The sequence below is a fragment of the Solanum lycopersicum genome, chromosome 6, assembly GCF_036512215.1.
Source record: "Solanum lycopersicum chromosome 6, SLM_r2.1".
Taxonomy (NCBI): Eukaryota; Viridiplantae; Streptophyta; class Magnoliopsida; order Solanales; family Solanaceae; genus Solanum; species Solanum lycopersicum.
Genome location: NC_090805.1, coordinates 48,828,594 through 48,852,129, shown reverse-complemented (window position 1 = coordinate 48,852,129; position 23,536 = coordinate 48,828,594). Strand labels below are relative to the sequence as shown.

Here is a 23,536-nt window from a genome sequence, read left to right as displayed (position 1 = left end):
AACACAATAGAAAGCTCAATTAACATTATTTTCTTCATTTTACTTTGCTCTTTTTCTTATTCTTATTATTATTGTTATTATTATTGTTATTATTATGTGAATGAATGAAGATGAAAAGTTATATAGTTTTATTTTTATGTAATTTTTTCTTCAAGTTCTAATTAATATTTTAATTTTTGTCACAGTTGAAAAATATAATATTGCACATGATACAGTTCTTATAGCTATTGCATATTGATGTCTCTAAAAAATATATGATATAATGTAGTTTATCATATTAAAAAATAGTCATAGACTAAACAAAAAATAAATTAATCATTTTTTAGTACTTGTAAAAAATTTAATGAGTAAATAAATTATTTAATGAAAAAAATGAAGAAACAAATTTTCCTTAGTCACATTAATTATATTAAAACTAAAAAGTGTAATTTATTTAACTTCTCTTAATTATTGAAAATGAGAAACATAAAAAAAAGTGATGTGACATTTATCTTCTCTTTATTGACCTTTTTTCTTATTTAAATTAATTAATTTTTGTAAAAGTAATTTACTTAATTAATTAAAAATAATTTTTATTAATAGAGAAACATTTACAATAAAAACTTTTCACATACTACTTTATTAGGAGTAAATAATAATCATCCATAACTCACATCTAATTTCCAATCCTAATAGATTGATTGTCCACTTTCTTTTCCTTTTTTTTTTGACTTTCTTCTGATTATAATTTTAGAATAATAATTTTTAAAAAATATTTTAAGTTATTTTCTCTTTATTATTTACTTACAACCAATATATCTATTTACATATAAAGTTAGAATGTTAGAAATAAATAAGATGATGTGGTACATTTCTATCACCTTCGATCACATTTATCTTTTCTCTAAATTATTTAGCATGTTTTTTATTTTTCTTCACCCGTGTGATATTGTAAAATATATTTTCAAAATTTCCTCTCCAAATAATTACTTAATAGTATTATTTTGCATAATTAACATTTTTTATATATGTAACTTTTATTTTTAATTGTTAATTGTTAATTAATAATATTCATGACTTTAAAACCATTCATGTGGATAACCCCCTAAAGTAATTAATGTGCAATTTATATAGTTTTTCTTATCTTACTTAGTTGCTACAAGTAACAATTTTAACGAGATTTTCTATAGAGTGTTTGTATTTTATTAGTATTTTTTATATATTACAAATTTATAAGTGTTTATTAACAGTTTGGTATATTGCAACAATTGCTTTTTTTTTCGTTCTGTAATAATAATTATTGTGTTGCTATTTTTTTTTAAATATTGAATGTTTGCTTTTCATATTAGATTCATGTTAAATTAAAAAAATTAAGTAGAGTATATTGTTAGTTGAATAATGAAAATATGATGCTCCTATTGAATTGCTTATGTAGTGTGACATGATTTCTCAATATACCGAAGATGATTTTCACCAAAATAAAAGTCAACCTTTTATTATTTTACAAGCAATAGATTCTAAAAGATGTAATTATTTTAGATAAAATAATATGATAAACATGACTTGAAATTAGTTGTATATTTCCACTCTAGGAATTATATATGGTATGTTTTCTAATTTATTAAATTATCGATTATCAATTTATTTAGAGTAACTTTTTTTTTAATATTTTTTTTATGAACATTGTATAATTTAACTCCCTCCTAAAATATAATTTAGAATTTACTACAGCTGGATAAACAAAAAGAAAATTTTCATGAAACTATTTTTCTTTCTTTACATGTTTCTAAAGATAACATACAAAATAGATTATACGAAATCAACTATATTTAAAATACTAAAAATATAGACAGTGAACAACAAGTTGAAAAATATAATTTATTGGGTTTCATGATAATAATATTTGACTCGATATATTTAAACAAAAAAATTTATTCATAAATCTAATACTGTCAGCGAAGCGCAAATATATTAACTAGTTATACGTATCATTATCGGACAAACTAGTACAGCCAAAGCTAGATTTACAGCTTCTTATAACATCAAATTTCAAAATATTATTCTAAGCATTCCTAATGTAATAGTAGTAGTTTATTTGAATATCTTAGAACATTACATTGATATTGATGATAAATTGGAAAAGACTATGTTAATATGAGTGTGTTTACTATGGCCAAAAAATTTTTTTTTTGGTTTCACGATACTCAAGTTGGAGTCTGACTAAATTCAAATTTACACTAAAATATTTCACATCAAATAAAGTATTTTCTGATAAAGGAATTCGAATCGAGACTTTATGTTAGTGACGGACGAGAGAGGAAATTCAAATCGATATTTTGTACTATTCAAAAGGTTGTTTTTATCTTTGAAGTTAAAAATATAAAAGCTGGCCTACTCCATGTGAAGTAGTAAATGACAACATGATTTTCAAGCATGAACATTTGAGGGACTTAAGCCCACTTGACAATCATGTTCCACTACGTACTTCAAGTAGGCCCCCTTATAGATTTTACTTGATTTTATGGTCTATTTATTTTTTATTTTTTTTTGATATCCCATCGAAGGTTTGTGTCCGATAACAATTTTGGAATTTAATTAATTTGAATTTGTGTCAAAAAAAAAATTATTTCGAGATGAAAAAACTCCTATTAAAGATGGACATTCCTTTTCCATTTTGAATTTTCTTTATTTGGACAATAATATATGATCTAACGTGTACAAGTGTAATTTACTTTTTTTCTCTTTTCTATTTTCATTTATTCTTTTTTCACATTTAATTTTCGATATCCATGTTGAAGCCCGATTGAATCTGGATTTGTATCGAAAAATTCTGATAAAGTATTCCCTAGCTAGCAAAGACAACTCCATAATTAAAAAAACTTGAATCCAAAATATTTTATTAAAATTAATAAAGTATTTAGCATTCAACCCAAACTTTTATTGGTTAGTATTTTCATTTCAAGCTAGCTCGAAGGGGAAAAGAAAAACGAAAGTACAACAATAAAGACAAAATTATACCACTCTTAAAAGGGGAAAAAGTTGAGTGAGTAGAATTAAAGAAAAGGTGTAGAGAAATACAAGATCCAATTTAATTGATCTATTTATTTTGAGCATATATGGGATAAAAACAAAGCAGCTTTTTTAAATATCCAAAAATGAATCTGTGCCTATTTATTAGTGGTCCAGAAAAGTAATACCTGAAAAAATAAATAAAAAACATATCACATGTAGAGTGACAAAAAACCTAAAAAGACAAATTATTTGTATTACTGTTAACTCTTGCTAAACAACTTATTTAGGATTTTTATAATACCAAAATATATTTTTTAAAATTATGAATTCAAATTTAATATATTTTACGGTCCTAGTAAAAATTTTACATGTGTATGATTATTTCCGACATTGAGAATACTTAATTATGATGAATTCGAAATCCAGACACTATATTTACTTATGATATCATATATAATTATGCCTTATATTAAAAATATTGAGTCAGGATGAACTTGTTATAAGAGATGATAGCTTTTGCCTATAACCCTATTAAGAGAATAAATTATTTGATGTGAATTAAATAATTTTCATATACTAAAGTTAAAAATATATTTTACGTAATTAAGTTAGTTTAACTTTGTCCTATCACGTAAAAATAATTAATTAGATAGTGGCATCGGCAATTATTGTACTATAGAGAGAATCTTTGTTTTCTAGGCTCTCTTCGGACAATAATTCTTCAAAAAAAGTCACTGTTACTTTTTCTTACTAGTCGAATTGTCAAAGTGCGATCATCAAATTAGTAACTTAAAATATATTACTGATACGTATAAAATAGATATATAATGGATCATTTATAATTTATAATCCTGATAATAATGTAATATACATTTTAAAATTTTAGAGTCCAAATTAATTAATTAAACATAAAATTAATATCACATTCAAATTGTGAAATTAGAAATTTAGATAAACATATTATTTAAGGGGGTCCCTTATATATATGTTCTCTATAAATAAGGTACTATGCCATAAAGGCACTTTAATATAAAATAATCATTGACATTTTCTTGATGTCAAGATAATAGATACAATTTAATAGGACCCTATGTTTTCCTACCTAACGCATCACTTTAGAGTAATCATTGACATTTTCTCCAAACATATTGCTAAGAAACAACGTGCGGACATATTATTGATTATTAAGCTACATTTCGTGTAAAAATTTTAAAATCGAGATGATAAAAATAGGTATAATATTTTTAAAACAAATCAAAATATCTTATTTACCACGATCAAAATAAAGAAAATAAATAACAAAAGCCGTCCGAATAAACAAAGTACAATTCAACAGTGCCCATTAAACATAGACAAACAAACAAAGAAGTTTACAAAGAGAAAATGAAAATTAAACAACGAGTTGATAAAAATTCAGCACTACTTAAAAATCTCCACTTGGGATTTGCTCATGAGTGTGGCTAATGAAGATGAATTCATAGATGAATCCAGCAAGCCCACCACCAATAAGTGGTCCAGCCCAGTAAACCCATTGGTGAGTCCAGGTCCAGCTAACCAAAGATGGGCCAAATGACACAGCTGGGTTCATTGAAGCTCCAGTAAAGGCACCACCAGCAAGAATGTTGGCACCAACAATGAAACCAATTGCAATTGGTGCAATCACACCCAAATCTCCCTTCTTTGGGTCAACTGCGGTTGCGTAAACAGTGTAAACGAGACCGAAAGTCATCACAATCTCGAATACGAACGCGTTCCATACTGATACACCGGCTGACAATGCAAATGATCCCGTGCTCTGCGTAGATTTTTAACCATCACAATTATTAGACTCGTACAAATATTTGAGAAATTTGTAACATAGGACTATTTTTTTCACTATTCAAAGATACCTAACGGACATGATAATGTTAGGTGGAGTAATTAAATTGGCTTTCATAAATAGCATACTAAATTAATTGCTTTAAATAAAGTCACCATCATATTACTATCTTACATAATGAGAGGACAATAAGTCCCTTTCAAAATAGATATAAAAAGATTTTTAACCAATCAATTATGAGTTTCAAATTTATGCATTATAAAATAATCTAATGTGTGTAACAATTTGGCCCAAGCCAAACTGTTAACAGTCATTTTCTCTATTTAAGATAATACTTAAATTTTAATTGAATTAATAAAAGTATAGTTTGATGTATTCTACTTACTTCACTGGTATATATTTCAGTATTAGTATTCGTTTTATCGTAAAACGGAAAGTACTCCATATAATAATATGGATAATTTTTTTGAAAAGGTTATAATATTTCATTTTACCGTATAAAAGGTTTTTTTAGTTCTTTTCATTTTTCACCAATGTTAATATCCATATTAGAGCTTCACAAAATCAAAATTCACCGAAAAGTTCCGCATTAAAGAAGTAAAATATTCCCTAAATTAAAAAAAAAAAAAAAAAAAAAACTAAAAACCCAACTTTGTTATCACTCCATAACAACCTCATACTTCAAAGTTCTACCGTTCATTATCCGTTTGAAGATTAAAAAGCAAAAATAAAATATGTATGCTTTTTATATCTGACATAAGTCAGCATTAGAAAAGCAAATGACCATACTCTCCCTACTTACACTAAAAAATAGCCACGTGTATAATTTTTTCTTCACTACTTTTTCAGAAAGGTTTATGGATATACTTCCTAAAAGATCTGCAAAAGCTCGAAATTACCTCTCACATTGTTACACATGGTATGTTGTGGTTGTACTTCAAACTGTCACACATGTAGAGTAAATGACTATACAGTCCCTATTGACGCTAACTATGTAAAAGTCAAAATTAATTAAATGTCAAGCCTAAAGTCATAAAAATTAAATCCAATAATAATACAACTGAATAATTAGTGAGATGTGTACATTATTTGAACTCTAAAAAAGGTCAGTCACAAGTAACCTGTTTTTTTTTCAATATTACGACAAAAGTATAACAACTATAAAATTCAATAATAAATTTTATAATTCGTGTAAAATTAAAATACGACAAATAAATTGAGAGATCGAAAATAGGCTTACCATGCCACCGGTGGCGAATTCAAGGAGAGCGCAAGCAGCAGTGGATCCAAGCAACTGTGCAATGATGTACAAAATTCCACGGAACAAAGTGATGTTTCCACCAACAAAAGCACCGAAGGTAACAGCAGGGTTGACGTGGCCGCCGGAGATGTTAGCACCGACGGAGACGGCGACGAACAACCCGAAGGCGTGTGCTATGGAGGCGGAAATAAGGCCAGCGGGAGTAGCGACGCCATCGGTAAGCTTATTGAAAGCCATACCAGAACCCTGACCTGCGAATACGAAGATCAGGGTACTGATGAACTCCGCCAAGGCCGCTTTAAGCGCCCCGGGATGGCGGAGTTCCTCATGGCTTCCAATAGTAATTTGGTTGATCGGCATTTTTAACGAGAAAATTAACAATTGAAAATTTTCACTATTAAGGGGGGCACAAGTTGGGGAGTGATGAAATTAGGGAAAGTTTTGCATGGATTTATATTGTGAAATTTGTAAATTGCATGAGGGGTTAGGTAACGGGTATAGGAGGTAACCGGTTAATATTTGGACCATAATGTAATAAGATTTCAAACCAAAATTTGTGGGCGAGCGGTCCCGTAGAGGTCGAAAGGCCTGCATTGACAGCTAAGAATTCACCTCCAATTTCATGTGGTGATGACACGTGGAAATAACGACAATGAGCCACGTCATTTAGGTTTTGTTTGATGAAGACATGAAATAGTGGGAGTACTGTATACCCCATACCCCCCTTCTTCCCCCACCCCACCCACCCCTTGTTATTGCTTTCGGTCGGAGCAATCATGCACCATGGAATGATCTGGAACTAGGGCTCTTAATTATTTTTAATCTGTTTTTTAAATGGCAATTATTGATTAGGTTAATCACTAACTTTTGTAATGAAACTATTTTTTTTTTAAAAAAAAACGGAGATAAATGTACTTTTTTTTTATATTATTATTATATGTATTAGAGTCTTATTAATCAGTAGGATAGATCCCATTTGGGTAGATCACTATTTCCAATTAAAATTTTGAACATCTTTGATTAAACGAGAAGCAGTCTTATTCATTATATCATATTAGATTTGAAGTTACGTGTATAATTTTAAATGACTGCAATAAAAGAGCGTAAAATTTATATAAGGAAGAAAGTGGTAAAAGAAATAGTTAGTAAATAGCAATAATGCACCATGGAGTGATCTAGAACTAGCTAGGGTTCCCAATCTTTTCTTTTATCTTCCATTCTAGATTTTTCTCTTAAATATCATTTATTTTTCCGGCCAAATCACAACTTTCATATGTATAAATCTCCTGTACGAGTTGGTTTATATATATTTTAATTCATTTTACGAAGTATAATTATCAATTCTATCATAACTATATTTATCAAGGCCTAACTAAATAAAAAGCAACCCTTAATATTTTTGTCTTGATTGAGACTGGAATCTAATATTTATAATTTTTTTAAAGAAAATATCTATCGAGAAAAACCTTTAAAATTTGTGGTCTCAAGTGAATGATAGAAATTTAGATGGATATTTCATTATGAATAATATAGATATTTTAAAATTAAATTGTTATTTAATATAAAAGCTTATCATTTTTGAGATTGACAAAAAAAATCACATAAATTAAGATAATAAAAGTAACAACTTATACCGGGATTTTCGAACTTCTAATTGTTTTTGAAGTTTTTGTGGTGTACGTGAACAACTGTAAATGATTGCAATAAAGGCTACATTTCATATTTTTCCTTAAATGCAAAAAGTTGTAATTTTAAAAAATTGGGAATCGATTAGGTCGATGGAAAGAAATGACAAAAAAGGTATAGGGTCTAGAGATATGATATCTTTTGGTATAATAATGAAGATAATGACTCTAATCATGTTAATTTTTTTATTAGTAATTTCGACTTCAAACTTTAAGATATAAAAAAAATTATAAGAGAATTAATAAAAGATCAATAAATTTTATTCCAAATAAATTTTTATATTTATTAAAATTTTAATATAAATATCAAATAAAAAGAAAAAGGAATAATCACTCTAGAGTGGGGTTTAATAATTTAAATATCAGTTTGAAGAGGAATTTCTGATAAGGTTTTGCCGGCCTTTTCTATTTGGCCAATAATTTAATTATTGATCTGAAAAACGTGCATATTATATTTCCCTCCAGAAAGATGTACATTCATTATACTGTTCTTTTAATTGATAATACTCTATATACATCATAGCTTTGACAACTAAGCTGTAATTATTATTTTTATTTTTAAAATAAGTATATGTACTGTAGTTGATTTTGACCTTTTGTCACGATTTGATTGTAAAAGTGAATTTTGAAATTTGAATTTTAAAATATAATGATTTATATTATATACATTTCAATATTTTATTTGAGTTGTTAATTTTTTAAAGAAAATATTTATCTTTATAAAATAAGAATAATAAGAGGATAGGAATCCTTTATAGTTGTTATTGTTAACAATAGCATGTTAAAATAAACTATCCCGATTAAAGTGATATTAACAATAACAATAATAACATGTTAGAAGACTCTTCGAAAAGCAAATAATTTCAAAAAAAATTGACATACGTGCAGGCTCATTAAATTTGTTTCGATCCGAAAGATGCCGATAAATACGTATAGTTATAAATTTGGTCCTCTTTTATGAACTTTTATTATATAACAACATATGAAAGAATAAAAAATTAAAAGATGTAATTCAAGTGGTCCACATAGTTGTTACGTCCATCTCCTTCTTAGTTGATGGAGCAAAACAAATTTTATATATTTTATTATTAAGTAGACAAAAGTACATTTTTAATAATCGAAATTAATTAATTTTCTGATAGATAATCCAAATTGAAATAAAATTACATAAATAACCAAAGGAATCCACAAATATTGTTGATTGTAAACTTTGGTAGTAGGTACTAATTAATTAATCTCCCTTTAAGTCATGGATTCCTTCATAATACATAACCACCCTATTAATTTAATTATTATATACAATTTATATTATATGACAGAGACATAGAGGCCCTCCAAAAATAATGATTAGTTCTTGTTTTTCAGCTGGCAATGTTAAAAGGGAAAAAAAAATGTTTTCAAGGTGTATGTATACCTTAAAATTTTGGATAATTATACAGTACTACCTACACAATAATAAACCAAACAAAGTCTACAAATTAAAAAAATAATTACGACTAGACGAATAAAAAGAATTCCAGCTGCATGGCCAAAAATGTCAAGATTCCTAAACTTTTTTGTAGTCACTAATGAAGCAAATGCATACTTTATCTAATTTTTAAGAAAACAAGTTTTTTTTTTTTATAAAAAAAAAAAAAGTGGTTTAGTGAGAATATGATTTGTGTTTTGCTGTTTTCAATTTAAGAAGTAATTTTGAGCAACAACTAGTGTTCTGGCTACATTTTAAAAAAGTATATCTTGAGTGAATTTTTCACAAAAAAAAAACCTTTTAAGCAAAAATTGTTTTTGTTTTAGCTTCTTAAAACAATTTTTGCTACAAACATCTCGTTTTATTAAAAATAAATATTTTTTGGCCTGTAGAAAGTATTACTCAAAATCGCTCTTATATATTCAGTCAGACACAAACTATTTCTTATCGAGATTATTTTTTTGAAAAAAGTTAATTTTAAAAGATTGACCAAGCTCACTACAATGGTCAAACAAGCTATTCAATTCATCCAAAAGCCAAAACTTATTTAAATGAAAACTGAACAGTATGTACTCCAAATCACTCTATTCCAAATTTTATAATGAGTTATTCAAAAAAAAAAAAAGATGCAGAATTCATAAAAGTGCCAAAGAAGTGGACAAGTCATGCAAAATATAACATGCACCATTTCTGATTTATGGGGCCATTACCAAACTGTCATTGAAATGTAGGGTTGGAATTTTCATTATTGTCCTCCCAATCCCCTCTTCACAACATGACCCACCTAAAAAGATATTTTTTTTTATAAAAAGAGAAAAAATAATTTATTTTAAAAAAAAGTTATGGAAAATATTACCTTCATTTGAACAGAAGCATACCCTACATGATCCAGTATTAATGGAAAGGCAGGCTGGATGATTCCTATTGCCATGTGATAACCTCACAAAATGGGATTGGGAAAAGGGGCAGATATCTACAACTACTATTTCTAACATCACATGTTAGGCTCATTTTTCTTAAAATATTTATAGCGGCGATCTGCGAATCAATTTATGCATATCTTCATGAATTAATAAGGTACATGCTATCTTTCATCAGTTACATTAAGATCTGATTACATGCAAATTAACTAATTTCAAGATTTTTAACCAACTAATATTTCAACCTCAGTTAAGTTAAACTTGAAATGTCATAAATCTAATTTTACTTCATAAATTACTTAATCATCACCTTGGACGTACATGTTAGGTTGAGTTGAGCCACACTTCATTCTTCCCTTCTAGAAATGCAATTGCCAGACTTTTTATGAAATTGTTTCTCAATTTTCTACCAACATATTGTATGTTCGAAGCTATTTAACATGTGTACAAACATTAGACTCCACAGTTTGTGAAAACTTCGAATAAGTGTTTTATTTAAACTCTCATTTCATTTGTCAAAACAAGTTGACACCTCATGACACAAGACCATTAGTTTATACTAAAAATAACTCGTCAAAACAGGGTTTCAAATGTTAAAAGTTCAAAAATTTAGTCAATATCAATTTCACTTGCACCATTATCGTTGCATACGAAACAATATTATACTCTATTTTCATGAAGGTCACGTAGATTACATGTTATAGGCTATAGCTATTACCCAGCTATGAGTTTCCAACTCTCCCACAGGTTAACAAAAACCGCGTAAAAATTAAATACGTAGCCTTACCATCCATCTAGCTATTATATGGACGTCAAAACACTGTAATCAACATCGTTTAATTAACTTGTTATGGAATTTAATCACCCTGCAAAACTAGAGCTCTACGAGCAGGTCATAATCCTAATATTTTCACCTCACGCCACTGTGTTTTTTCTTTCTTAAAAGCGTTTGTAACCACAATACAGCTTCATGTATATATAGGTCTCGGATTGTTAAGAGATCCATTCTTGAAAGAATTCCCAAGAGCGGTTCTACATATGGTGAATTCTTCCCCTTTAGTTATTATAGTTGAACCCAAAGCAAAAGCCCGAGATGATCGGATGCCCAGTCTTGAATAGACATCGCACAGTGACCCCGGTATTTCAACTGCAAAAGAAATTAAAAGGAGAACATTACTTACTACAACGGGTTTTCCTTCTTATGACAGCGGATTTAACTCAAATGCATGCACGGTAACGAATGAAAGCTTTTACATTGTCAAAGGAAATTACAAGAGATGAGACAACTACAGTATATCACATTCCCCGTAAAACTGAAAAAGCAAGCCACAAGTGGCCCGATGATTAGCACCTTAGCTTAGTAGTTACAGTAGACAGTAATATCAGTTACTAAGTAGATGGATTAATGACTTCAAAGTGCTTGCTTCACATTTGTAAAAAGTTACAGAGCCGCCAAATTAAAATTGGCTGTTATGCTCACTGGGGCTCTTTGATGTGTTTGGTATTCAGCAATCTTGTACAGAATTTTACCATAGCTAATCATTCAATGAAAGGAATAGACTAACCTGAACTCTCACAAGGAAAGTAAATTCAACAAATATATATTAATTCTTTTAAAATAAAAAGAAAGAATGTCGACAAGATTAAAATTCCTACATGATGACATTAAGAAGGATAACTATATGTTTTAGTTTTAGGTAACCATCCTACAGGAGTAAGTGACTAAGGCTCTTTAATTATTACTTTATATTGTACATTTCGTGATAAGAAAAGTTTAATTCAGTCTCTGAATGAGCTAGGACTCAGTTATGTAACATGATATTTTCAATAATAGACCATAGAACATCTTACCCATTTGATATGGGCGCATATATGCAAGGCAAAGTGAAGAGTTCATTTAACGTGACATAAAGCAACCAAAAAATGAAGAATCAGTGGTTTCCTAACATAAGAATCCAAAAAACACAAGTTTCAACTTAACTACCAAAGCCACATTTTAAAAATTCATGCACACTCTAACCCAGCTCCCCCTACTCCCTCACCTCCCGCCTGCCACACCTAGGATTACTCTACCTTAAGGAAATATTCTCTTTTGAAGTACAAATATCTCTTGGCTGTTGTTTTCCTTTATTAATCACATCAAAAATTATTTTTTCATGTTTATGAAGAAAATGCTTATTTAATTCCCAGTTGCATGTAGTATACTATTTCTTTTTTGTCTGATAAGTAATTTACTGTACAACACTATTTACTTATTGAGCCTAACTATATCTAAAGGCAAACTGTTGATTTGTTGTATACACACCATTTTGGAATAAACGTTGCCAGACCACTTGGTACTGCCATGCAGGCGTCTTCTTATCACCAGACTTCAGTCTAAATTCCAATCCCTTTAATCCCATGATTTATGGACTGAATAAATTATAGGGTTGATAGCACTTTTGGTTCCTCAATAATTAATAATTCTAATTTTAGTGGTTAAGTGATATTTGCAAAGCACTTTTTTTTTTAATAACCTTGGTGTCCGGGCCAGTTTTCGCTTACCTTGACTAATTCCACGGGATATCTGCCACCTCCCACCAACATCAGATACCAGGTAATTTTGTCCACCACTAAGGATATGACAAATGAGAAGGATCACCTAGTGTTTTTGTCTCCTTGAACCTGAGACCTCATGTTCTCAACCACTTCAGTAATCACTACGCCACACCCTTGGGTGTATATTTGACAAAGCACATTGCATTTTTCAATCCTTTGGATTGTGATCACAATTTATGGAATTATTGATCATTCCACCATTAAATCGTCCATGAGTTGCATTAGGTTTGTAATGTCATTCCATATTTGACAAAGCACAGTAAACCTTCAATTAATGAGCATTTTTCGATCCTTTGGATTGTGATCACAATTTATGGAATTATTAATCATTCCACCATTAAATCATCCATGAGTTGCATTAGGTTTGTAATGTCATTCCATATTTGAAGGTAATATAGTTCTAAAAATAGTTTAACTATAACAAAGCTCCTAGATAAAAGAGACCAAAAGGACACTATTTTAATTAGTTGTTTATAAATGTGTTAACTGTAAAGTAATATATCACAAGGACCAAAATAAGAATTTATCAATAACCAAGGAATCAAAAATGTTATTATTATGATAACACTAAGCAGAACTGTAAAAAACCCTAAAACACTAAGCAGAGGATGAAAAATTGCTTACCAAAAAGTTCTAAAGCACCTCCTGCTAATGATGAACCAGCTTATCACCGAGTCTGCTTATCACCACCTGAGCACAAAAAAGACGAGATTTGGTGTCATATGAATTACCTTCCACAGGCATTCCTGCCATGAGAAAGATAAGAGTAATCAGCCGCAGTGCCTCACCTAAGTGGAGGAAACTTTCTTCTCTCTTCCCATGTATTTGGGCAATTGCCTTCCCAGCTTTACAACGAATAAAACTTAGATGGTTATCCTGCAAGCATCTAACAACAAAAGGAAACAATAAAATACTAAGTTAAGACCTTTAAAGTTCAGACAATTTCATGTAGGTGGTGTCTGCAGAAACAAATGACCAGGTATTTGCCGTTAGCGATTACTCCCTTGGAAAGCTCTTGAAGTTGCATAAATTTCAATCAATATTACTCAGTTAGGACTCAATATCAAACTAGTTACTATCGACAATATGAATCCTCTATGTCCCTTCCGCTCTATCCAAGTCCAATTCATCCGCTAGTAAATAATTTGTATATATTTTAACGATTTCTACTATGCATAATATCTTTTACAGCTCTATGTACCATGATATTCAATTTATTACGAATATCAAAATAAGATGAGTCCTTGATCCTTAACACCATATGAAGTGTACAATCCAAAATACAATAGAATACACCAACATGCATTTAACCCACTTACGCCAATTATTAAACACCATTATTTAAGAAAGGTGAATCATAGTTCTTCATTTTAAGTTTCTAAAGCTGCAGCAAAAGATGCTTTTTCCATCTCGCCCTCAAATGACCACAATCATAAAATCTCATCCTATAAAAGCAAAACTGAAACATGCATAATCAAATGCTTACCTGATGGCAGAGAACAGTCCAAGAGTTGCTGCTCAAGATGCTTAGTAAAATTCAGTCAGCACCATCTAGATTAGACCTCATCCATTGGACTATGTGAAAAGCTCCTCATGAATACGATCCTTGGATACAAGCTGCAAAGTTGTCCCTTTGGTTATCCAGGCAGTGAGTTCAGGCTGCTGTTCAAAAGGCATGAGAGGATGGAGGTTTCCATTTTCCAGCTGTACACCATAAATAAAAGGTAGTCGAAGTGAAAGAAAACTCTCAGGGGGTAAAATTACTCGACATCCAAGACAAAACTGCAACTTCTTTTTACGGTCTGGCACAGATGGAGGAAGACATGACTCCTACAAAGTCAAAATAGGAAAAATATCAGCAATTGAGAGAATAATTTGAAAGCTTGTTTCAAAAGATGCACCAACAAGAAAACAACACAAATAACATCTAAAAAAAGATGCTTGAAGATATGACAAAGTACAAGTAATCAAGCATTCCACTGAATGGGGATCTGATAGGAGACTCCCTCCAACAATGGCAACTACATTGAGAAAGGAGAAGGTAAAAACCTTTTCCGCCTTCTTGTAGTTTATATTGAGGTGAGTGCTGAAGATGTAAGAAAGCAATAAAAAATGCACTTTCTCTAACAGCTTAAGATGAGGTGTCACACAATTCAACATAGTTCAATGTCAGCACTCACTTGGGCTCAAGTTTCACTGCCACAAATAATCAGAAAAAGAAAATCCATATGTTTGGCCCATGAAAAAGAATCAAGTCAGCACACAAGGAGTGTTTTAAAGATATAATAATGTAATAAAGTGTGTTCTCTCTAATATAATAATGTAATAAAGTGTGTTCTCTCTAATAGTTTAGGTTAGACATGAGGTGGCTAACAAAAGTTCAACAATAAGACCCAGATCCTAACATTGTTGGTAAGCACCTCAACCATCTGTTTCATCCGTGAAATATTCAGGAAGGTCACTTCACTCTTTGGCAGCTAGATTCGTCAGTAAAAAAAGAACGCAACTACTCAAGGATGTTAGTGCTTACTACACTGGAATAGCAGTTATAGTAATAGCTTTGAGGGAATATGTTTTGAGATTGATAAAAGCAAAATGTGTTCTCAAGTTTGAACTCAACTCATCTTCAGGACACATGCTTGCCTCAGTAAACACATTCTCCTGGAGTTCAACTTTGAAAGAAAAAGATTTCTGACACTCAAGTTCCCAATAGACTCTCGGCACAACCAAACTAGGCTAGAAAGCAAAATAATGGTAGCAAAGCGGCAAGATAAACACAACCAATGAACAAGTAACAATAGAAACCGAAGTAAAAAAATACTACATAAGTATTATATATACATATCACGAAAAATTTTCTACGTATATACATTAAAACGCACCCAATGCCTTCAAACCCATTTGGAAAAAAGAAGACAAATTACTATCGTGAACTATGATACATTAATTGTGATACATAGATTGTGAGTTTGTAACACCAATCTTCCAAGTTTTCCTCTAAAGAATGTTGAAGTTACAAATCATTACAACTTCTTACTATATAATAATACTATAGTGATCTTTCTTTACTTACTAAAATGGCGCACTTTATTTTTACGGTCTTTTTGCCATTTTGGGTGCTCTTGCCCTGTTATCCAATATCTGATATTATTCCCTTTTATCCCACATAAACAATACATACATTAAAGAAATGATACCAAACAATTTATGAATATTGCACAGTTTTTTCTATGAAGAAGAACCAAAGGTTATATGAGTAGTGCAAAATCCCGAGATCTTAAACAATCCCAAAGCGGCTTCGTAGAACTAGGTGGACAAAGATAAGTTGATTCAATGCAGAAAATGGTAATGAAAACCAAAAGTTCCATAAGTCACTCATACCTCAAACTGTATGACTGGGTTTGCTGCTAAAATGATAGGGAAGTGAGGCGTAACCTGCATGACAAAGAGCATACTCATTACAACTGGCAAAGAAAGTATATTTTATTTTTCGGGATTCACAAAGATTATGGATTACCTATCAAAGAAAACGAAGATTATAGCTTAAATAAAGGTAAAAGTGGATGGTAATAGATGTAACTTGAATGTCACGTATACAAGTACCAACAGGACATGAAACATACAACAAATTTGCAGTTCAATTTTGAGAAGTGTAACCATCACAATAATTTCTTTAACAATTTGACTTTCAGAATTGTGGAAGGAAACTATACGAGTTGAGAAATATGCAGAAGAGGTGCCAATTTCTACGTTATGTTATTTGCAAGTAACCCACTTCTCTAGTTACCCACAATTTCAATGTGTTAGCTAACATGCCACATTTCACTGTATTTCACTAGAAATAGGTCCTTTAAACAGAAAATATTAAATAGTATCCAACTATAAGTTGAATAGAGAAGACCAACAGATCTCTAATATCTTATATTTCCTTTAAATTTCCTCATACGCAGCCTTGGCCATGAATAGACTGCTGATATGTCCACGAAGTCGGTGAAAATAAGCAAATGAATTTACAAAAACAGGGTAAGTGCAGATATCTTAAAACACATGTTTACATTATGAGTTGTCTCTTAATCCACTCATAATTGGTTTAGGCACTCAACACATAAAACCATATCATCTAAGCCTGTTCATTAGATTAATAGAAACAATGGATGAGATAAGCACTTAAAAATGACATCACATAAAAAAGATACTTCTTTATGAGGTCATAAAGATTCAGGGAAGTTGAGGAAAATAGCCAAAGATCAGAAGTAAGACTCCAACCAGAAAGATCCTCTGGAGCTGTGAAATGGTTCCTGCAAATCTCGCATCTGTTTGGTCATTCTTACTCTTCAACTCCATGCAATGGGGGCAGTTCATGTATATGGGCAAATTTCTATCTAACAAGGAGGTAGCATAGCCAGAGTCATTGAGATTTAAAGGTTGAAGACCAGTTTCAAGATCTTTTCCTGGTGCAGCATGTACTGGATGCCTGGAAAACTGAGCTGGCCCTTCTATGTTTGAAATTGCATCATCTGACCCCTCATTTGACTTTTCCAGATTCCTGAGTTTCCTAGAGGTAGTAGAAATCATCCCATTTGCCAGCCGGCGACCTTTGCCATGGCCACCATTCTTGCCCCCTCGGAAGGGACCTACCCCCTTATGATCTATATTTTCCAAAGATGAAGCGACAGCGGATTCTACAGGCAATGCATAAGGAGGACCTAGTCTGTTGAGATGGTCTGCAGTTAATATAAAACGGTGCCCATGGGGGCACTCATGCTCAAATCCAATGTAAACTGTTGCATGTTTAGAAGAGGTAACTGGTCTGGTCTTCTGAATTCTATTCATCTTCATTGAATCCAAATGTGTACCTATCTGGAATATTTGGTTACCCTTGGTGACATCATTAGAAACAATAGTGCAATCATTCTTAACTTCATGAATAGCAGGAGTTAGAGCAACTTTTTCCAAATCTTGTTCAACACTAATCCCATTAACCTTCTCTCTACCTCCTTCTCTCGCACTTTTTGTCTTAATACTCTTTTCTGAATTTGACATAATTTGTCTATTTGATTGTAGCGGGGGGAATCCTGAATTTGCAGCAGTTGAACCAGCTACCACCTCAGAAAAAGCTTTTCTCATATTAAAGTTGGAAACTCCTTTACCTAAATTATTTACTTTATCATCTGTTTTGACATTTCCTGCAGAAGACTTCTTTTGGATTTGATATCCATTTTGCATATTCAAATCGCCAGCCTTCTCTATGCCTGAATCTGTGTTAGGCTCATCCCTGGCATTGCTACCAAACCTATTTATATTTGCTTGCTCTGAATTGCTTGATAGTAGGCCATTCTCATATTTAGGCTTCTCGAGAAGGATAGTCCACCTTAGAAGAAACTTTTGGGTAGAACTGAAGCCACTCTGCATCAAACCTTTAGACGGCTGGTAGTATCTTGCATTCCCAACTCGGATTAAACTCCAAGCTAGGGAATGAATGGGCCCACTTGTATCACTTCCTTGGGGTAACTGAATTGTGGGAAGAAGCTTGTCACAGTCCATGGAACGGTTAAAAGTGACATTTGCGGTTTCAAAATCAAAAGGATCTGGCCGCAGGAGTCTTGAACGACCACATGCACATGCATGGAGGAAGTCATACCCACTGGAATGTATCTTAATATCATCACTTGAACATAAACCACCAGTTTCTACATCATGCCTTTGGTGCATGCATGGTTTTCCTGTGAGGCTAACAGCATCACATAGTTGCCTGCCAGAAGTCCAGATGAATGTGCATTCCTCTTCCAGTTTCTGCAAGTATAACTGCACAGCAGGTCCCTTGACCATTGAATTGAAAGCATGCAGAGCTCTCTCCAAATGGGCCTTATGCTGAGAAGTTGGGTAGCACGAAGGCAACTCATTCAAATATGTCTCCTTAGCTACTGGAAGGGCCTTTTGGCACCATAGAGTAGAAAACCTAGTATTTATCCCTCTACCACTTGCCAAATTAGACATTGCAATTTCAAGTGGATCTGAAACTTTTGAAGCATTTCCTTCAAGAGGTGGTGAAATAGAATTTCTTTGCCTCCTCTTACTAATTTCAGTCTCATCTGCAATGGCATCTTTTGCTGACAGGATTGCTTGCAGAATATGCTGACTAGAAGATAACCATTTCTCCAAATGTGGAAGTTCAGGAGAAGTAAATGTCTTTCCAGAAGCAGCAGAAGCAGCTGCTGCTGCAGCAGCAACAGCAACCATGCCAACACCAGAAGCTGGACCACTATTAGTATTCGAAACCACACCCCCTCTTCCTCTTAATATATCAGTCTGCCTGCAGATGAACTCCTTGATAGAAAGTAAGTCTTCTCTATTTGCGCTCTGGCTATGACTTTCAAATAGAAGAGAATCTGAGGTTGCTTTTCCATTCAGAACATCTTCCACAAGGCCAGTGGCAAATTCAAGGGATTCACCTCTCTTATTAGAGGTTATATCTAAAAGTGCAACAGCCTTTGATGCATCCAGGGAAAACAGCATTGCAGAATTTGACACACCCCCACTTCTTGAACCTGTATGACCAGTTTCAGAACCTGACAGTGTCCGGCATTTCTTAATGGAGAATCGGATCTGTGCCTCCAGAGAAGACTGCAATTTCTTCCTAAACCCACCTTCAGATTTACTCATAGGGCGTGCAAGCACAACCACAGAACCAGAAACTTTTGGAGCCAAGCTTGGTCGAGCCGAGGCACCAACACTTGATGATTGATTCGCTGAGGAAATATCACCTGGCTCCTCAACACTAGAACTAGGATAATCATCAGCAAAATCATCAAGAAAAACAAAAAGTGTTACCGGAGTACACTGCCCGGGTAATAAAGAGGTATATGAACCTAAACCTGACATCAGAGTAATTGCTGAATTATTTCGGTTGAAAATGCCACGGCTTTTGACAGGCGAAGGATTGTCAGATGATCTTCCTGATGTAGCTCTACGTGATGGAGATGCAAAAGGTGAGCCAGATACAGAGGGTGACAGAGATTGTGACTTAACAAATGGAGCCATTGCTTGTTTAGCTGCTTGCAAGACGCGAAGTTTCTTCAGTATCTGGGTGTCAAATCGTGGCCCTTCTTGGATAAATACTACAACATGGCAAACCTGCATAGCTAGGCATGGTTGAGTAGCATTCTACAATTAACAAGAGGAAGTATGATATATGAAATGGAAAGCCTCCAAAAGAAAACTCTATATAGTACACTCCACCTCCCAAACCCATACCCAGGAGCCCAATGGTGGCCCTCCCAATTTGCTCACTGACTAAAATCCTCAGCCTTATGGTTGGAGGTGAGGGTCTTTACCGGTAGGTATCCCTTCCTTGTCAAATAAGAATATGATTAGCACTAATAATAATAATATTTGGGAAAGACATTTGGGCACAGGTAAGAAGAAGAACTGGACAAGTTAGTAAATAAGATATCATCTCAAATTGATCACTAAGCAACAATTTTTACATGCTCATCTTGATGCATGAGAAAGAAAAGATTCATCGAAATGATACAAAAATTCTTCTACACACAGTTCTTCCATACAACTGAAAATCCAAAACCTTCTGCAGTTACAACAAGCAACCTTTGTGGAGTAAAATAAGTAAGAGTTAGATAATCATTTGGGTTAACACTACAGACAGCTGTGACTCAAACAACTACATCAATCCAACTCATCCACTTAGCTTTATTGATCAAGTCTCTGTAGAGAAAACAAATTGTGTTTTAGCCTTCATGCAATGACAAACAGCCTCAGTCTTGTGCTTCTTATCATTTTTTATGGCTCAAGTGAATGAAAACAAGTCCAAGTGAAGTGGAATAGATATTGATAATTCATTCAACCGACCTCAACTAAATTGAGGTAGGACAGACGACACCTTACTATCATGCCCAGCCCAATGCGTGTCCATGTTTCTAATCCTGTTTTGTACTTTCAAATACTTCAGAAGCCTCATTAAACTAATGTCCACACAAATTTGTCAAAAATGTGAAGATAAAGTAAAGAAGGAGAAGAAGAAAACTTACAGAGAACATAAAGAGCATAGCTTGGAGATCGCCATATTCATAGTCTTCCAACAGTGAATCAAATCCCATCTTAGACTCCAAGTTGCCTTCCATCAGAGGGCATCGAGTTGAAGATAATTGCAAAAACAAAATCCCCTTTTCCTCATCATGATGGTAGCTTATATTCCTAAACTCAAACCAGCTCTTCATATCGTCGGTTACAGCAAAATTCGTCTTCTCATCCGGTTTATTAACAAAAATTGGCTTATCTAAACCCCCGGAACCGAACACATTAGAATCAATAATCCGGTTCATCAGGTAAGCAACGTCATCGTGGCGTTTTCCAATAAAACCAACCACAACGACACCGCTTTGAGGGTTTAATGGAGAGGGAGAGGTGGCTGGTGCTTCCGATGAGGTTGATGGAAGTGGGTGGGGAGAAGGAGCCGGAGCTTGGGCGTGGCTAGGAAGTACTGAGGGAGTTTGAGAATGAGAAGGTGGTATTGGAGGTCGAATTAGGACTCGCATGGACTGAGGATTTGGTTTTGAGGAGTCCATGGAAACCGATAGCAGACAGAATCACCTGTGTACTTGGCCTATAAAATTAACAGTATCTCCATCAAACCTAAAATCGGCAACCAATGTCCTCTTGACTCTAAGCAGAAACGGCTCTATGCATCAGTCGACGGCGGTCGGAGTTGGCGGCCGGCGGTGAGAATATTTGTTGATGATTTCCGTCAATTCAATGGCGTTGAAACGTCGAAGACGAGAAAGTACGACGGGAAGCGAGTCGGAGCTAAAATTATGGACTGGGCTAAAGGCTACACAATTCAATAGTCCAAAAAAAGAAGCCCATATCTAAAAAGTCTTTGAAATAGGCCCGATACAAAGTTTGTGTTCGAAATAGGCCCAAAATTATTTTTTTTAACTAAAATGACTTCTTGTATCTGTATGTCACTAAAAGCCCAAAAAAGAAGAAAAAAAACATAAATGGACCATAAAATTCAAAATAGTTACATGTTCATATCTCAATCCAATGTAACTTAGAATCACCCATTCTCTCAAAAGAAAATTACAGCTCATAACCCTCATTCATTAAGGTTGATAATTTTTGCTAAACTGATACTAAATATATACTCTTATAGTATCATTGACTAATGAATAATTTCTGGACAAAAAACATTAATATCAGTATATGATATTGATAATATTAGTTAAGCGAAATTAGTTGGAATACATAGTGTAATTATTTAATGGTGTATGAATATAAAAAGGTATACATTTGCAGTTATTTTACTTTTATGGAGTATTTGCTTAGTTTCCCTGAGAAACTTTGGTAAACACTCTGCAGTTGCACTAAAGGCCCAAAAAAAAAACAAGACCCAAAAAGAGACTTTGGTAAACAGTCTGCAGTTGCACTAAAGGCCCAAAATAAAAACTAAAGACCCAAAAAGAGACTCAGGAAAGCAGTTGCACCCAAAGCCCAAAAAAGAAAAAAAAACAACAAACACCAAACCTGAAATCCTAGACTGAAACGTAGAGTTGTCAAAAAAGGTCAGCCCAACTCCACCTGGCCTAAGCTTTGCGAGTCAAAAAATTTGAAGGCTAGGGTGGGCGGGCTCTTTATTTGGAAGGACCTGAATCAACTCAATCCAATCCTAAAAAGGCCGTGGGCTAGCCCTTTTCTGTTATTTTTTTTCATCTCAAACTTGAATATCTATGACACCAAGAATGAAAGGATTTTCAAATTAAATACAGTATATAATATTGCTTTTTCAATAACACTAGCAAAAGTCTAGTGTGATTTGCACATATCTAATATACTAGATACGCGAGATAGGTGTATTTGATGTGATACATCTCACATACGCGAACGAGATAAGAAAGTGCGTGTGAGATGGGAAGGAGTTGAGGGCGCGAAATTTGTCAATGTATGCTAGATACATCTGAATCCACTTAGATAGAGTATATACAAGACAGATTACACATAATTTTTAGTCCATGTATCTCGAGATACATTTCTCTAGACACCAAAACATGATAAGATTCATACTATTACAACATAGAGTTCATTTAAGTAATTAGCTCATAGCTCATACAATACTGAAATATCTAGAAGTTGTCTTAAAATAAATAACTTCGATACATGTACCGACCTTAATCCATCCTAATCAAGCCTTAAGGGTCAAAGGCTTATACGAATCAGAATTATAAGCTCTAGTTTTAAAAGGCTTGAAAAATCATTAACTCGCTCCACTTTGCTTGCCATCCCTAACCGCCAAAGGATAATGACATGGTATACGTTGGTTGGCTGGTCAATTCTTATTATTTTTTCGATTGATTGATTGGTTTCGTTTCTCAATTTAATTTCACTGACTGGCTATTCCAAAAAAGGAGATCAGAATATTTATTAACTTTACACATTTGTGGAGAGGACTATTTCCTCGTGAGTTGGATATGAAGTATGAATATTGGGCTTATTTTGTAGGGTATATATTGTTTTTATTTAGTGATTGAAAAAAGATGCTCGATATCTCAAAAAATAATTACGTTTCTTTTAATTTTGTAGAGCTTCCATATTAAGCAAGTTAGGTGCCTCTATCTTTGAAAGCCTGATTTGTATCAAGTTGTGTTCGATACAAAATAAAAATATTTAAAAGTTATTTTATTATTAAATAACACCATACTAGAAGAAAAAATTCGTTAATGATGTCAAAAACAAGTGTATATATAAGTTTATAAATTAAACTCAGAGGACAAAATGTGGAAT

The 23,536-nt window shown here is 32.7% G+C and overlaps 2 protein-coding genes and 1 long non-coding RNA gene across 3 annotated transcripts; 1 reads left to right on the top strand and 2 right to left on the bottom strand.

Annotated features, from left to right (window-relative positions):
- Nucleotides 1–4,237: 4,237 nt before the first annotated feature.
- On the bottom strand, nt 4,238–6,486 carry LOC778315 (aquaporin-like). The gene is made up of 2 exons (NM_001247174.2): nt 6,051–6,486; nt 4,238–4,786 (listed from the first exon to the last, which is right to left on the bottom strand). The coding sequence occupies exons 1-2, from the start codon at nt 6,429–6,431 to the stop codon at nt 4,415–4,417; spliced, it is 753 nt and encodes a 250-aa protein (NP_001234103.1). The 5' UTR covers nt 6,432–6,486; the 3' UTR covers nt 4,238–4,414.
- Nucleotides 6,487–10,161: 3,675 nt separating this feature from the next.
- Nucleotides 10,162–11,292, top strand: LOC138349006 (uncharacterized). The gene is made up of 2 exons (XR_011221522.1): nt 10,162–10,301; nt 11,127–11,292. It is a non-coding gene; the product is annotated as an uncharacterized lncRNA (long non-coding RNA).
- On the bottom strand, nt 10,788–22,136 carry LOC101268477 (uncharacterized). Its single transcript, XM_010324111.4, has 7 exons — nt 20,788–22,136; nt 17,009–19,876; nt 16,124–16,177; nt 14,229–14,572; nt 13,531–13,628; nt 13,367–13,432; nt 10,788–11,291 (listed from the first exon to the last, which is right to left on the bottom strand). Exons 1-4 carry the CDS (start codon nt 21,322–21,324, stop codon nt 14,318–14,320), a joined length of 3,714 nt encoding a protein of 1,237 aa, XP_010322413.1. The 5' UTR covers nt 21,325–22,136; the 3' UTR covers nt 10,788–11,291; nt 13,367–13,432; nt 13,531–13,628; nt 14,229–14,317.
- Between the last annotated feature and the right edge of the window lie 1,400 nt (nt 22,137–23,536).